Here is a 17,567-nt window from a genome sequence, read left to right as displayed (position 1 = left end):
ATCAGTCTCTGACCACGAGGAACTAAAGTGTGAAAGGGACACAAACACAAAAGTAAATGATTAAAAAAAATAAAATAAATGGTTATAGTTCATGATGATATGTACTGTAGAAGCACGAACATATTGTAAGAAGCAGAGACAACAGAACATTAATTCTGTCCTAGAGGATAGGGTAGAGGGCACAGGAGACTCCCCATAAGAAGTGAATAATTATGTTATTATTATGGGATAATAAAATCTCAGAGTAGTTTTATTTGCTTTGTTTTGATACACAGAAGAAATTCTGATGCTCCTTCCAGCTCTAACACGGTATGATTTTTTGGATTTATGGTCCATTTGAACTCCAAACTCTGATCTCATGATTTAGCTTTTTATTTTTAAATTTTTTATATGTTCCCATTTCATAACTGTTTGAAAACTTCAAGACCCCTTTAAAAACCACATATATTTGGGTAAACAAAATGTGGTATATCTACATAGTGGAATATTACTCAGCCTTTTAAAGGAATGAAGATAGCTGTTTATATGAAAAGGGTTGCTATAAAATAGTTTCTTACTTCACTTCATCCAGTGTATACACATTCTTTTATTTATGGGACTATGCATTTGAGATCACTGTGGCTGGCAGTACTGTGTTGGCTCTGGCCTCCTAGGGTGGTGAGAGGTGGGAAAAGACACCATTGAATGTGTCCTCATCCCTCCTAAGGATTACAGCAAATTTCAGCAAGAGTGTGGCATGATGGAGAAGAGTGTAGCCAACAAGGACTTTTGAGACCTACCTTTTGAAGCTTGGGAAGGAGACAGTGCAACAAAAACATCACTATTTCTAAAATAACAATTAAGAATCAAGCTGAACTGATGAGCTAAAGCCTACACACAAATGAGCTTTAATGATTTATTTTAAGCCTGCAAGTGACATAATTACACTGGCATCTTTATTTACATCATGAGAGGAAAGCAGGAATCCCACCTCTATATTTAGTTCGCTGTTCAATTTCAGCAGGTCACTGGGGACCGTACATAAAACAGCTTCAGAGTGTGAGTGTATATTTTCACAGCTCTTATTTCCAACTTTTAACACCTCCCCTTTAACTGCTTCAGGGTCAATATCATTTCCCTAGAAGAAAAAAAAAAAAAAAAAAAGGAGCTAGTTAACACTTCACAATTTTGAAGGAATGCAAACAATTATGAAGGAATATAAATATACTGCAAACACAGGCCATGTTGTTTATCAAGGCACATGATTATCTGACACTCATTTTCATGGGGATTTGGATGGTTGAAATAGAGAGTGACCATTTCAGGGTACTAATTAGTCAGGAATCATAGGATCTAGCTTTTCCATCAAATTGGATTTTAGAGAAAAGGAGAGATTCTTGACTCATACCCTTAGGTCAAATGATGTCTTTTTCATAATCAACTTATTAATGTTTTCAGGGAGTACTGATGGTTGGCAAAAGGGAAATAATTTAGAGATTTAGTTTGAGCTGCCTAATGCAGAGACACTTAGCTCTGGCTTCACTTTTAGAATCACAATGAGGGCTTTATATAAAATACTGATGCCCAGGTCCCATCTCCAGAGATTTTGATGTATGGATATAAAAGTCAATGTATTTCTTTGGTGTTTGAGTTGGGCAGTTTCTTTTCATTCTTCTTGACCGTTGAATCCTATACAAAATGAATCCACTTTTAAAGACATTCTTGTAAGATGCCATAAGACCCTCATTATGATGAGAGCATGATTATATTATTTTGAACAATTATATAGTTACATGAGGACATTAAAAACATTATTCAATTTGACATATTTAGTTAAATGAAGTCACCATTATGCATTTAAAATATCACTGTTTTGTTTAAGAAACCAATAATTACCCTTGGGAAAGAAATGAAAACAGAGGTCCAATTTCTCATATGAAGACTTAATGAGTATGGTTACAGTATTTATTAAAAAGCCATTAGTCAGAGGAGAAAGATATCAAAACATAATTGTATTTTTCTGAGGGACAAAGAGCAGCCAGTAACAACTATAGTACTGCTACCTTGTTTTCCACTTTATTTTACATGATCTTTAATACCTGACAAACTAGTCTTACATTGCCTCATATAGATCTCGAAAGAGTGCTAGGTAAGATATCCTGGGAAAAAAAGTTAGAAGAAAATTCTTCTTTCTAACATGAATTTGAAGTTTAAAAAAAAATTGATATAGACAAACTCTATCCTTACGATACTTCCAGAGGCAGTATGCGTACTCCATTGAACCAGGTCAGCCACACAGGGCAAGTCCATGCAGAAGCACATAAATCTAACAGGTCACCTTGCGGCTTCAAATGACAACTTGTTGGTTAGGACTGAGGAGGACAGCCCTGGACCACATATTGGAGGGAATTCAGGAAATGACAAAGGAAAGAGATTAAAGAGCTGGAGGGCTTGATTTATGAGGGAATGACTAAAACGTGTCTTGCCAGCTTAGATAATGATGAAGGCTGGGGGAAGGGATGAACATACTGCATCTACATTTCCAGTACTCCTTTAGGCTCAGGGTTGCCTAGGATGTTGCATAAAAGCATCTCCAAAACAAAAACAGATGACAAAGCTGAACAACAAAACTTTCTCATTTGTGCCTCCTAAGAAATGCACAATGATTAGTTTCTTATGTTAGAAATTACTATCAGCTTTGTATGAATAGTGATTATTTTAAAAGTCTACAATCCAAGATATAGAAAATGTGATACTGGAAGTCCACTACTATATAACAGAGAGGATTGAATCAGGAGGAAAAAAAGAAGGTATAGGCTAGTTTTTGTCATTTAAAAAAAACATAGCTTTATCAAGCTATGGAAAAAAATGTATATGTTTAGAAATTTTATTTACTTTTTATTATTTAATATTAACTATTATTAAATAGTATAATATAAATAGTAGAACAAAGTTGGATTCGTTGACCTTTCAGTCATTATATATAAGGTTTTTTTGTTTTTATTTATTTGGCTGTGCCAGTCTTAGTTCTGGCATGCGACATCTTTAGTTGTGGCATTCAAACTCTTCAGTGGTAGCACATGGGATCTAGTTCCCTGATCAGGGATTGAACCTAGGCCTTCTGCTGGGAATGTAAAGTCTTAGCCACTGGAACACCAGGGAAGTCCAATAGGTTTTTAAATAAAGCAATATAAAAGGAGATTTCTGGTCTTCAATCCCTTACATATATAGAGCAATCTAGAGTTGTAATTATCTCATTTTATCCTGTAAAGACACTTTCCTGAGGTAGAGATTATTGTCATTACTGCTTTACACATTGAGAACTAAGGTTCAAGAAGAGACTTGGTCTTGAAGCAAGTCAATTCCATTTGATACAAAATTAGGCTTCCCCGGTGGCCCTGTGGTAAAGAATCCGCCTGCACTGCAGGGGCTGCAGGAGATGCGGGTTTGATCCCTGGGTCAGGAAGATCCCCTGGAGAAGGAAATGGCAACCCATTCCAGTATTCTCGCCTGGAGAAACCCATGGACAGAGGAGCCTGGTGGGCTACAGTCCATAGGGTCTCAAAGAGTCAGACAAAACGCTAGTTACTGAGAATATAACGATGAGTAAGAGTTGCTTTTTCTCACTGCAATGTTAAAATGAATACATTTTTAAAGTCAAAAAACTATTACTCCTAATGTGTCATATTAGTAAGTCTCTTGCCCTTTCCTCTGCAACTCTGGCCAGGTATGACATGTTTCTACCTAGGACTCAGGCCTGGGAACCCATGTCTGAGCTGGTTAAAGAACAAAGTAGATAGGAGTAGAAGCAGGACTTGAAAAATAATATCATTACACAAGGGATCTTACAAGTTTTCACGTGTCCAGGTGGTCACAATATTGAATCTGGGCAAGTCAGCTAAGGCCATGTAGGGGGATGGCAGTAGGACTCAGCCATGGTTCAGGGAGGCTGGCAGCAGAAAAATCAGTGAGGTGGTGGTAGAGGGACATTTACACTTTACCGAGAGAATATGAGCCTCCTCAGCTTGGGAATTAGGGCAAAGAACCTTGATGGGAAGCTTCAAAACTAAGTGCACTGGACATTAACAGGCATTTGGGGAGAAAAGTTCCCAGGTCATTTGAGAAAAACTGGGGGAACCAAAATTAAACTGGCTTCTTCACTGGCTACTTGGGTCAGTAGGATACCACAGGTGCTGTCTATAAGCCCTGGAATATGGCTTCCCCTACCTCAGAATGCATATTAAAGTGTATAGCACAAAGAAAAACAGTTGACCCCTGAATAACATGGGGGTTATGGGTGCTGATCCCTGTGTATTTGAAAATCCACACATAATTTCACAGTCAGCCCTCTGTATCTGAGGTTCTGAAACCATGGATTCTTTCAATGCAGGATCACATAGGACTGTAGTATGTATTTATTGAAAAAAACCTGCATGTAAGTTGGACCTGAGCAGTTCAACTTATATTGTTCAAGGATTAAGTGTCAGCTTATGAAAACAATCAATAAGAATAGGTCTTGACACTGGGCCAAGTGACTTCTAAGAAAAGAGCCCTTCATTTCTACCCTGTTGTAGACAGAACTGGCCTCACAGTGGTTGTGAATGGGTTTTGGGCCTGTAATTCCAGGTACATCAGCCAGAAGTGGGAGGAAGACAAAATCTGGTAGCTCTGGGCAGGAAGTGGACTTAGCGAACGACTCTCCCTTCTAAATCCTTCTAATGCCAAGACACTGACACAGACCTCCATCTGAGTGAGCTCTACCTGAGCTTTGTTCTTAGGCTCCTTCCTAGTATCATAGCCCAAGTTCCTGTTCCTTGACTTAGCTGATCTTCCTGCTCCTTTTCATGTTTTAATCAACTTCTCCAAACTGAATTTCTGAAGCATCTCTATTACCATGTATATCAATATGCTCTGGAATATGATATAGCCCCAGGGCAGTGTCAGGCAGTTCTAGTTCCAGCATTAAATACTGTGTTTCTCTAGTTTCCACAAAATATGAATAAAAAGTCATATAATAGGATAATTAGGAAATATCGGGTTTCTTTTCATCAGAATTGACTTTCAGGTATTTGTAAAGAGTTTAGAGCTATTTTACTTAAAGGATTGCATGGACATCTACATACCACATGATAGAAAATTTCCCTATTATAAAAGGTATTTTGGTATACATTAAATGAAAGTTAATATGCAAAGCTTTGTAATGTAGTAGCTGCTGCTGCTGAGTCACTTCAGTCGTGGTCCGACTCTGTGCGACCCCGTAGATGGCAGCCCACCAGGCTCCCCCGTCCCTGGGATTCTCCAGGCAAGAACACTGGAGTGGGTTGCCATTTCCTTCTCTAATGCATAAAAGTGAAACATGAAAGTGAAGTCGCTCAGTCGTGTCCGACTCTTAACGACCCCATGGACCGCAACCTACCAGGCTCCTCCATCCATGGGATTTTCCAGGCAAGAGTACTGGAGTGGGGTGCCATAGAAAGAAGACCAAATATGGAATCAAGAAATTTGATTGTGAGCCCAAGTTATACTGTTTGCTCCCTACGTGACCCAAGACAAACTATCTAATCTTTCTAAACCTCTGTTTACTTATCTATAAAGGGGGACACTACTGAAGTGACTTAGCAGCAGCAGCAGCAAAGGGGGATAATCATCACTGACCTCCCAACCTCATATGTCCACATGAATCTCTAATGAAACAATATTTGTCAAAGTACTGTGTTAACTAAAATTTCACAAAAACGTGAGCTGTTGCTGACATGAACACTGTGCCTTCATGTGTACTCCCAAAAAGATGTTTATTTCTGATGACCACTGTCCACACTGGTGCCTAAGCCTTCGATACAAACTACCACACACATTATGGAGTTTCTGATTCATGCTGAGGAAGACCGATACTTAGTCTCTATTATGTTCTCTTGATCCAAACTTGACTGACCCTCTTGGCCATGGTGTAATCACTGGGCTAAATACTGACTAAGGCAATTCTCACAACTAGGGCTGGAAACTATCACAATCTCTTTTTAGCCAAATAATTCTTATATGCATGGCTGCTTAAGCAGCACAAAACTCTTCCTGGCAAAAAGAAGCAAATCTCACTCTAAATACAATTCTCTCCATGGTGCTTTCACTGATGGAACACAAATATATTTCACATTCATGTTTTGAATGGTAATTGAACATGAACAACATGAAATAAAATAGCACCCTTTCTTTTGCTAAAAACAGTTTACTGTTTGTCCAGAAGAGACCTTTTCTCTTCTCTTGCTTTATGTTCCTTATTTCAGAGAGGCAGAGGTTTTAATATGGTCAACTTTAGAAACTGATAAAGGGTTAAACTGCTGTGACACAAAGATTCTCGTATAGCTTAGATTTTCTCTTACATATACATAAAATATGGGAGATGACTAAATCATGACACTCCCAAAATAGTCCCCCTAAACTGTTCCTATTTTCCCCAGATTGCCACTCTGTGACATGACAGGGGATAGACCATTGTTAGAGAAAAGAGTCATTCTGTATATAGACAAGAAAAGAAAGTCTCTTGTGTCTATTTCCAGAGACCTCTTGGGCCAGGTTGGGAATAGCATTAAAGGCTGAGGATGATGTCAAATCATATTTTTCTTTGTCCAACAATTTTGTAGGACATTGAATAATGGGTATGTAATTTATAGAAAAAGGAGTTTTCTCCTCCTTGTAAGACTATTAGAAAGGGTAGATAAAGAACCATTATTCTCTAATCCTTCCATGACAGATACAGGAACAGAAAAATAGAATTTATCTGGGTGTAGAAGTATTTGCAAATAAACCTTTGTTTTCATCAAGAAAAACCAAATGGAATCTTTGAAATGGCAAACACAGTAATTGTTGAAAGCAAAAGGTCACACTAGATTAATTTTATTGAAAAAAAAAAGTGATAAAAGCTCTTTTTCCCTTTCTAAAACTAATTAAAGAAGCAGATGAAAGAACTTTGCTATGGTAAACATGCTGTTCACTGAAGCAGGCTTCCATTTAATTTCATGCTGGGCTTGCTTAATTATTGTGCAAAACACAATTGGGAGGTTAGTAAACTTGTATGAGTGTGAATGTGTACATGGGTTTGGCTGTAGACAAAGTCTTGTTGAAAAAGCAGAACAATTTTAGTAAAAACATACTCTTACTTATAGGGAGATGATCTATGGGAATTTATATTACATCTAAACAAGGACTACCCTATTACTTTGTGTTTGCTCATATTTGCATTCAGGCTATCTCTTGGGGAAAAATACTGCATGTCTAAAACATCATGTTGAAATATAAATATTTTGCTGTTTCTAGAGACTGAGACTATAGATAATTAAAGTTTTGATCATATTGCCTCTTTTATTACTATTTGAGGTAAAAATGACTGAAGCAACATAAAAGAGTTGTATTCTAGTCTTTGTTCTGCCTCAATCTGATCACTTGTCAAACCATGTAACCTCTCTGGGGTTTTGGTGTTCTTTATTTGCAACAGGCTGGTTTAGAAAAGGTGATTTGTTATTGTCCAATTAAATTATTTTTAGAGGCTTATATATTCCTGAGGTAGAGGAAATTCAGCTTCATTTATAAATCAGCTTAGAGGTGACCACACCCAAATGCAAAATTCCAAGTATTAGAAGGAAGTACAGAATTACAGTTGATGTCTTTACTTTTATGACTTTTACCTTTTATGTTGTAATGAGCACATTTAGGTGTCCAGGGAAATATGTAAGTAACATCGGCAGAAGAATAAATCACAGGCAACTTACTTAAAGGATTTGTGTCCTACATTTACTACTCTTTATTATATACATTAAGAAAGAATTTTTAAATGCTTCATTAAAAAGCAGTCCATGATTATGCATACCTTTTAGTCCTATGTCAAAAGATTTGCTTTTCAGAACTTAGATATTAGCTAATGTAATATAAGATAATGACCAAGCACAACAATTTTATTCACATAGCTATGAAGTCAATTAAGTGCAAGTTGATGATTTAAGAGAGCATTTTAAGCATTTCTTACCTTAATTTCCAGTACATTTTCATTGCCTACTGAGATCATCACTGGCTTTTCAAAAGGCTTAAACACAGGATTATGTACATAAATGAGATCAAAGTATTTGGAATGGATCCCATCTAACATGAAAAAGGCTTTGGTTTTCAGGGGGAGTTGTAGGTTCAGCTGTTCTATTGAAGGAGTTGTACAGCAGATTATCTCTGAATTAGAGCGATGTTGACATGCCTATAGTAAGACACCAATTATTCACTGTAAACAGAACACAGCTTGACATCATCAACAGCAACTTTCACATTTCACTGTTTCAATCAATTGAAAATATACATTATATGAAAAAAAATCTCCATTTAACTCACTAATATTGAAGAACACATTTCTGGAAACGACGGATGTAAGATTATCTAAACAATCCAGCCTTAAAGGAGCTACAAAGCTTCACTTGCTGGGAAGATGTAAGCTATTCTATCTGAAGCTGTCTCGTTCCTCTGTCACTTTACCTTCCTTAAGAAGACAGGAGTCACCAGGAGGGTGGCTGCTTATGAAACAGCTATTGCAGAGTGGGAAGCTGAACTTTGTACAATTTAAGTCCTGTTCGCATCTTAGCTTTAAACCAACCTTTAAGAATTAGGGCAAAGCCCTCACTTGGAAACTCAGTTGCCTCATTTAGAAATTAACATTAAAATGTTATTCACAGTGTGGAATACTACAAGGTAAAGTGCTTTGTCAACTGCCAAGCACCATGTGGTTCACACTGTAATTAATTATGTAGCAAGATCATCTTATTAGTGTGTTTTAAGCTATCAATTACTGAGTGCCAGGTTCTGTGCAAAATATTTTACAAGGCTGGTGTCATTTAATTCTCACAATAATCCTATGAGGTAGGTGCTAGAGCTTTTTGAGCTGATATCATCAGACCAGGTCACAAAGCTCTGAGTAGCAAAGTAAAGAACATAAATCCTAGACCACTGGCTCTAAAATTCACATGACTCCCATGCTGTGTGGTTTTTTGTTCACTCTGTATTCTACATTGGTCAAACTTTTCCTATCCTATTTTACAAAGGTTCTGCTATCATTATTTCATGTCCTTTCATCTTTCATTAAAAATTTTCCCCTTTGTAATTCTGATTTATAGAAGTTTGGAAAATGTGGTTTCCTCTTGATTGTGCTTAGACGAAACCAGCAACACAAAGTGATGCATTTAAGGTTAAATGGTTGCATTTTTCCCTCCAAGGAAAAGACAAACAAGCAACAACATCCCTTAGATTTCCTTTTCTTTGACAAGTAGAGTTGGAGATAAAACAATTACTTATGTCCACAATAGAAAAATACTCAGGATATACAGAAAAAGCACAAACAAAACTGGATATTTGATATTTTCTTTTAAAAATAATTAAAAAATTGTTCTTTATTGAAAAATGTGTGCTATATGCAGATAAAGAAAAATGATATACAGACATAATATGTATAAAATATTACTTAGTTTTGTATCAAATTCATATTACAATGCTAAAAGCTATCCTATGATCTTGAAAAAAGGAAAGGAACAACTTTACTGCTATTACAATAATTTTCTATGTAACAAGAAATTTGAAAATTAACAAACTTCTGGCTTCTGGGGCATAATGTATGTTAACAAATTAATATGCATTTTGTTAAGAAGGTGATCAATATTTTTATTTTAAAAGATCTGAATTTGTTAGACTGGAAATTTACTCTGGCTGGATCAGTAAATCTAAATCAGACCTGACCAAGAGTTTTCATCTGTTAAATAATGAATGGCTTCAATTCATCATGGTCAGCTTCAGATTCTACAAGAATCAGGGAATATGGAAAGAACACGGGTCTCTTTATGAGATTTTTTTGCAAACAATAGTCAAATAGACCCACTGAATTTTTCATTCCTGTCCAAATTGAATCCATTGTTCTATTTAATATCTTTGTGGCTAAAATAACAAATTTTACATTTCCAGATATGCAAACAGATAAGATTCTAATCTTCTACTGTTGTTTCAATCTTCTTTGTCACACCTAGGAGGTTTTTAAAAACTACATATTACAAATGAATGAATGATGTCACATGTCATCATAATGTTGGTGAGGCAGAGGGAAGAAATCTTAGGCATGATTTTAATAATGTAACCTCAGTGTGAATTAGATAAACTAATAATTTCTCAGACTTCTACTTTAAAAAGTTGCATGCCAACACCAAAGGGGGTTATTGTTATTTTTATTGGTTAATGAAAAATTGCTATGCCTGGTTGTGGAGAACTGATGTCCTTTAAATTAATAGTGGTGGTATTCTAACTTTGTTTGTGGCCATGTGCAGGGATTGGTTTCAAAGCTCTCTACTTCATATGGGGACTCCCTAGAGTATAATCTCTCAGGAATATTATAAAAATCTAATAATACTCTTTAGAGGTGATGCAATGTGGCTGATTGAGAAGGTCAAGAAAAATCTTATTTGAGATGACCTTATTGTTTGGTGATTTGGCTTGACATTTTTAGCCCCAAATTGGTTTTTGTAATTAAAGCACACTGCGGCCTTAGCCTTCAAGAAATATTGGATGGGAATCTAAAAGGAAGTGCTGTAATTCAATCTATTACCTCCCCAATCAAGACCCTGCCTGAGAGGGGGCACTTAGAACTTTCCTAAGTTGCGTGTACAAGTCTGACTAGATTATGGGTATTTTATATCAGAGAAAAACAACAAAATATATAATCTTCAAAATAACTCCAAACTTCCTAAAGTCTGAAGTAAAACTGCCACTTCAATGTGACCCAAAACTGTCAGAGCACAAAATAGGTCAATTTAAGAAGGAATTCAGATAAATTCTGATGGACCTTGCAAATAAAAGAAAAAAGGTGAAGAAGTGTTACACATCATACCCACTCTAGGACATAAGTATTTTAATGTTCTTTTTCATTATTTGATAACATGCTAACAAAAGGACAAGAGGCATGGTTAAGAAGGGATATGAAAGAAAACACCGTACCACTTAGGAAGACATGGATGCTTTGGCAAGATTAAAGGCTTTACCCAGGGGTTTTATTAGACCAAAAAGGTTGATGTTCTATGGGGCATTATAAAAAGGAGGATAGGGAAATGTTTTGGTTTGAATGTTTGCATCCTCCTCAAATTCATATTTGGAACTCTAATCCCTCACATGATGGTATTTGGAGATGGGGCCTTTGGGAGGTAAGTAGGTCATGAGAGTGAAGTTCTCATGATGGAATTAACACCCTCATAAGAGGAGACACAAGAGAGCTTGCTTACTCTTTCTTTCCCCTCCATGTGAGGATACAATGAGAACATAATCAGCTACAAACCAGGAAGTGGGCCCTCCTCAGAAAGCCAGATCTGCTGGCACCCTGGTCTTGGACTTCCCAACCTTGAGAACTGTGAGAAAAAATAAATGTTTGCTGTGTAAGCCACTCAGTCTACGGTATTTTTGTTATAGAACCCTGAACAGACTAAGACAGGGATGATGTAGTTTGCATTTGTACTGACTGTTTTTTAAAAAACACTGCCTCAAGTTGATAATCATTATTTGTGTCTAAACATTATGTGTGAGTGTGTTTTATGTTAGCCTGAGACTAGATATTTTTAGTTGTTGAATTAAAAAAATCCTATTGACTACATGCAAGTAAGACAAATAGCAGACATTAAAGGCAAAACTGAAATGTCTCTGGTACCCTGAAAGCTGGCAGTAGAGGCAGAGATGCAGAGTTCTAAGCACAACTATCACGTAGAGGACTTACCACCGTAAAGTTCCTTCCGGCTTCATGCACATTTATTACCATCCTTAGGACACTAACTGAATTCAGGTTTTTTCCAACACCTGTTATTGTACTCCCACCACTGGGAGCAAAATAAAATAGAAAAATAGCTATGAGAGGTTCTTTCTCTATCAAGTATTTTAAGAGAGAAATGAAATTAAATCACATGTAGTAACTACAAGTTACAGCCACAACTGAAGTCAAATGAAAGTTCAGTGGTAAATTTTCTTTGGAAATAACTTATTTAACCTGGAAATATTTAAAAAATTCATTATTTCATAAGCTGAAGGAATGAATTTCTTTTTATTCACCAAACACACAAAAGAAATATTTTTTCCTGTCTGAAAAAAATACAAAGAAAAATGAATTTAACTACTGTTGCTAGACTGATTGAAATAACAGAAATAAGGCAGACTGAAATGGGTCCAATGAGATACTGATTTGGAGGGAGTCTGGTATTGGCTCAGACAGTAAAGAATCTGCCTGCAATGTGGGAGACCTGGATTCGATCCCTGGGGCAGGAATATCTCACAGAGAAGGGAATGGCAACCCAATCCAGTATTCTTGCCTGGAAAATTCCATGGACAGAGGAACCCTGGCAAGCTATAGTCCACGGGATCACAAAGAGTCGGACAGGACTGAGTGATTAACACACTGGTATAGGGAAAAGCTGTGTGTAAATTAGGTAAGGAAAAATACACTGTAAAATGGACAGAAAAAGGTGATTCCACTTTTAGGCACTAAGGTTAGTAAAGAATTAAAATGTACATAATATAAGTGCTTAAATACTATGATGTTCAGTTAAATTGTTTTAACGAAATCTATTTAGATTAGGATAAAATGGCATGAACTAGCATTGATAAAGTCAAATTGTACTCAGAACCTGACTGTAGTTTTCACTCCTGAATTGGAAAGGTATCCTTCAAAAGAAATGCAATAGTATCAAATCCAGAAATAAAACTATCTTCCTTTTGACTATTTGGCAGCCAATCACCCTCAAGTTCATTATTTTCTTATACCCATCAGAAACTTTAACTTACCTAATAAAAGATTTGGTGGGATGTATTTCATAGACAATGGGGTCTTCCCGGTAAATGAAGCTGTTCACCTCTCGGTTGGCTAAGTCAATTTTCAACTTAACAGAAAACTCAGTTGGAGCACTTTGGGCTGGGGTATAACATTCGAGAATACTATGTGAAACACTGAACAAAAAATTAAGAAAATGGATCTTCATTAATAAGACACACATATATTAGAATTATATCCATAAGTCAAAAAGGACATCAGTCAATAGCACCTAAATGGGAATTTCTAGGGGGAAAAAAGCTCTTTTTAATGTGGGGTGTTTGCATTTGACTAGATCCCAGACTTAGCTTTGTTGTAGGCAAGCCATCCGACTTAAAACTATTTGGGATTTTAAGCAATTTTTAAAGTTTTGGTACTTGATTTAAGCTTTCCCATCTCTTAAGAAGCAGAAACGTAACTTCCTAACCTAGTCTCCCTCATGGCTCTCACCACCCCAAAGTGATCTGATCTAATTGTAAATCTTGATGGAAATGTTTATTGTCAATTAACAGAACCTCACAGCTTATAGCATAGGTGGGATACTAAGTATAACAATAAAGAAGGTGGATGGGAAGACAAACTTACAAGTGGAATTAATAAACCATAAGGGAAGGGTAGGAAAAACAGCAAAAAGGAGTAGACGGATTCGGGAAGGAAGAAGTTTTTAAAGGTTAGGACAGTAAATAATAAACCTCTTGTCTTTTTGCCACAAAATAACAATATTTTCTTGATTTGTTAGGTACAAATATTAATCCAACTTGACTGATGAAACAAAAGATAAACTACAACACCTTTTTAAAGTACATGTTTTTCCACCAATTGAAATGTGTCTTGAATTTCCACTGTTTAGGTGCTTTCCAGTTAATGTAAGTAAAGTGCCACCAGTTTTTGGACCATAATTTGGAGAAATACTTGTTATTATAGGATCCTGAATAAGAGATAAAAACAAAATAAAATAACCTGTCAATTTTATAACTCTAAGTAGATTAAGTAATAATTAAATATCCTAGTTCATGAGAAAATGAATGCCCAGACTTACCACATAGGAAAACGCACTATACTCTACTGACCCACGGCTGTTTGAAATAACTATGGACATATTGAAATGTTCATTCATTGCAGGACCAACTGTGCATTTCAACCTGAAAAAGCGAAGTTTTATATAAGTCCAAAGGCATTTTCTGGCTTGGTGTTTTATATTAAGAGTTATTATCTCCAAATAGTGAGCTGACTACTCTAAATAGCAAGCAGAGTTTCCAAGTAAGCATCAAGACTGAAAATTGTATAGCTCTATTTCTGTACTATTATGCTAAACTTTATATTGACTGTCTTGTATTATTCATACAGACCAAACAGGAAATGTTAAACATCATCGATGTAGAACTCACCAATCGAAAAGTTCATAATAATCTCAGTCTAATCCTCTACAATTGTAGGCATAATGTTTGGCATACTTATAGAAATGGTATTTTGATAGCATACGAAACAATGCGCTGATTACAACTAAGGAGAAATCTCCTCTTCAAAGTATGTCAAAAGATGCCTTTTTGTGGTTATACACATTTATTTAATAACGATAATGATAAAATAAAAATAGGCTTTCCACAAAATTACTTTTAAATTAATAATATTATTATAATCCTAAAAAGTATAATTTGCTTTATTAAGAAACTTTTAAAAATGAGGATGAATTGTGTCTCACTTTTATGGGCTCTAATTTATAAGCAATGAGCAAGAACTTACAAGGGGGATTTCTTGAATGAATTTTTTTGCCATTAAGCTAAACAAGTATGACATTAATTGATGTTTTGGCCTCAGTAAAATAAGATGAGTAGATTTAGATCTTTGCATAACCCTGGAAGGAATTCTAGTAGGTATAAAATAACCACTTGAAAGAATAGGTCAAACTATAAAACGTCAAATGTTTGGTTATTGTTACTACATACTAAAAATTTCTGGGTTCTCTGTTCATTATGGGATTCAGATCTTATATAAGTTACAAGTAGGATATAGTAGAACAGGCACAGGTCTTGGATCAAGAGAGCTGAGTTTGAAGGCCTGTTCAGTTTTTACTCTCTGAATTACCTCTACTAATCTATCTTTCTGAACTTCAGTTACCACTTTGTAAAATAGGGATAACATTGCTATTTCCTGAGATTTGAGAAAGACTACATGAGATACACTCCTTTCTGGCAAACCATTCCAGTATTCTTGCTTGCAGAATTCCATGGACAGACCATGGGGTCGAAAAGAGTCGGATACGACTGAGTGACTAACGCTTTAACTTTCCATTACAGTGTCAATAAAGATCAGCTAAATATAAACTCATCAAAAACAAGGAGTCTCAAAAGTGTGATACAGCCGCTTCACTATTTCTGAGATTCAGAAAGTGAATTTAGAAAAGAGGGTCCATATTGAGCTCTTCTCTGATTTTTATAGAAAAAACTGTTGGAAAGAGTCTCCCTATTGAAGACTTTAGATGGACCAACTCCAGCCAGTGCTACACTTTCAAATCTACCCAGACAATTTCTCGAGTTGTTACAAAAATGGTTGAAAAATTCCCAGATGCTAGATTTTTCTTTTCTTCATCTGAGTAATGTCACTTTCTCCCTCCTTAATCCTGGTGAGTAAATAGTTTTAAAAACAAAATAAATCCACAAGGGGAGTGGTGGACCAAGACATTTTTTAACTCAAGAGATGGACTTTTGGGGCAAGTTTTACAAGTATTCATTCAAAACTAAAACCTGTTTTCCAGCCACACCCTGGCCAAGTGTTTTTAGGTCCTTACATGTTTGTTGTGCTCTCAGTTAAGGTTAAGGTGCAGCTCTCATTGCCAAGGAGAACTCTGGTTTTCTTCAAATCAAATTTATTATTCCTCTTGAATCCAAAGTCCCAGCCACAAACAGTCAGTGTTGTCCCTCCTTCAAGGGGGGCACTAGTTGGAAAAACCTATAAGGACAATATAGAACTTAAAAAGAGCGAGTACATTATTATCTTTCATATGTGTGGAAAACAAACAGACAAAATACGTATCCTCAAAGAATCTGAAATCCTTCCTTCTCCCATTATCTAAAAAAATTGAATTTTCACTGAAGGAAAAAGGGACACAAATCTCAGAGTATCTGGAACAAACATTAAAACTATCTGTCAGGTTGATGAAACAAGTTGTTTTCAGAAGATTTAGAGATGAGAAAGAGGCCAAATTCAGCCTAGGTGGGGATGAAAGGCCTTTTTGGGATGAAGTAGACACACTTTGGGCCCAAATTTTACATTTTATATAACCCATACTTTTATATGCTTATATAATCTGGGCCTCCAGATTGAACTCTGATGAAAACTCCTTCATGGGTCCTAGAAGCCAAGCACCAATATATGCCTTGTTCTGAGTACCAGCTGGGTATATGCTACACGCATATTGTTGCTATGGTATTCCCCACCCAGAGGAGAAAGTCATGCAGTAAAAATACTTCTTTCTGTACCCAGTGTTTTCACAGTTGCATTTAACAGCTTTCAGAATATCAGTCACGTATATGGTATTTAATACATATATGCCATTCATTCATTCACTGCTGCTGCTGCTGCTTAGCCACTTTAGTCGTGTCTGACTCTGTGCGACCCTATGGACTGTGGCCTGCATGGCTCCTCTGTCCATGGGATTCCCTAGGCAAGAGTACTGGAGTGGGTTGCCATGCCGTCCTCCAGGGGATCTTCCCAACCCAGGGATCGAACCTGGCTATCCTGCATTGCAGGCCAGATTCTTTACCACTGAGCCACCAGGGACGCCCCTATTCATTCACTATTTATTTATAAATCATCTGCTATGTGCCAGGCATCAATAAATGAATAAGTGAACTTATTTTACTTAATAATTACTTATTCTTAATTCACATTTATTACTAACTACCATTTTTTTCCTTTAAATATAGTCACTATTTGATATATACCAGCTGGTTAGTTAACAAGCTAAAAATGATGTAACATTTAATATAGTCAACATATTCTGTTAGAAATAGATAAAAACAGAATTGGAGAGGGCCTCAAGTGTGATCTGTATTATAGCAATGTTTCTAATTATTTCTTTTGGCATCATTGTATATTTCATTTCTAGGATTGACTTATTTACTTCAGGCTCAGTATTACATAATAATAGGTTCCTTTTATTATTGCAGGCTTATCTTTGGTGTATTAAAAGTAAAACAAATTCGTTAATAAAAATTTGGCAACTGTGATATAAGATAGCACTAGGCTCTTATGAAGTCTACAAGACAACTATTTTTAGGCTAAAACTATTAAAACAAAACAAATTTCTATGTTAAAAATAAGCTTCTCCTCAGCAGCTTTGTGACAATTGAGAAAGGAAATACTCTTTTGGGGGGACATATTGTAAATTGTGCTGTAAAGTACAATGGTGGGAAAACATAGCACTGCTATACAGGCAACTCAAAAATCAGTAAGGGCATTTGCTGAAGACTAGTTAGTGAAAGTGTAAAAGTGATTCTTTTACACTTTAGAAGAGCTTTTAGCAAAATTCAAATCTGCAAATGTTACCATCCCTCCCAAGTAAATAACCACAAACCAATGTCATACCCTTGTTGTCAAACCCCTGTAAAAGTCTTAGCCTAATGCCTTTATATAGCTACTTTACCCATGAAATCCATTGTACAGTTGTGCCTTTCATGAAAATTTACCTCGTCCATGTCTAGCCAATGAGAATTGCTAGAAAAAAAATCTGTTT

At 36.1% G+C, this 17,567-nt stretch overlaps 1 protein-coding gene across 3 annotated transcripts in view; it reads right to left on the bottom strand.

Annotated features, from left to right (window-relative positions):
- MET (MET proto-oncogene, receptor tyrosine kinase) overlaps positions 1 to 17,567 on the bottom strand; it is a 114,971-nt gene that overhangs the window by 24,061 nt on the left and 73,343 nt on the right. For all 3 annotated transcript variants that reach the window (XM_005899132.3, XM_070369587.1, XM_070369586.1), the window contains exons 6-12: positions 15,621 to 15,781; positions 13,872 to 13,974; positions 13,624 to 13,760; positions 12,808 to 12,969; positions 11,750 to 11,849; positions 7,997 to 8,215; positions 971 to 1,117 (exon numbers count right to left, since the gene is read on the bottom strand). In XM_005899132.3, coding sequence (XP_005899194.2) covers positions 971 to 1,117; positions 7,997 to 8,215; positions 11,750 to 11,849; positions 12,808 to 12,969; positions 13,624 to 13,760; positions 13,872 to 13,974; positions 15,621 to 15,781 — 1,029 coding nt within the window. The remainder of the gene's footprint in view (positions 1 to 970; positions 1,118 to 7,996; positions 8,216 to 11,749; positions 11,850 to 12,807; positions 12,970 to 13,623; positions 13,761 to 13,871; positions 13,975 to 15,620; positions 15,782 to 17,567) is intronic.

This window comes from Bos mutus, chromosome 4 (genome assembly GCF_027580195.1).
Source record: "Bos mutus isolate GX-2022 chromosome 4, NWIPB_WYAK_1.1, whole genome shotgun sequence".
Taxonomy (NCBI): domain Eukaryota; kingdom Metazoa; phylum Chordata; class Mammalia; order Artiodactyla; family Bovidae; genus Bos; species Bos mutus.
This window is presented reverse-complemented; position numbering and strand designations above follow the sequence as displayed.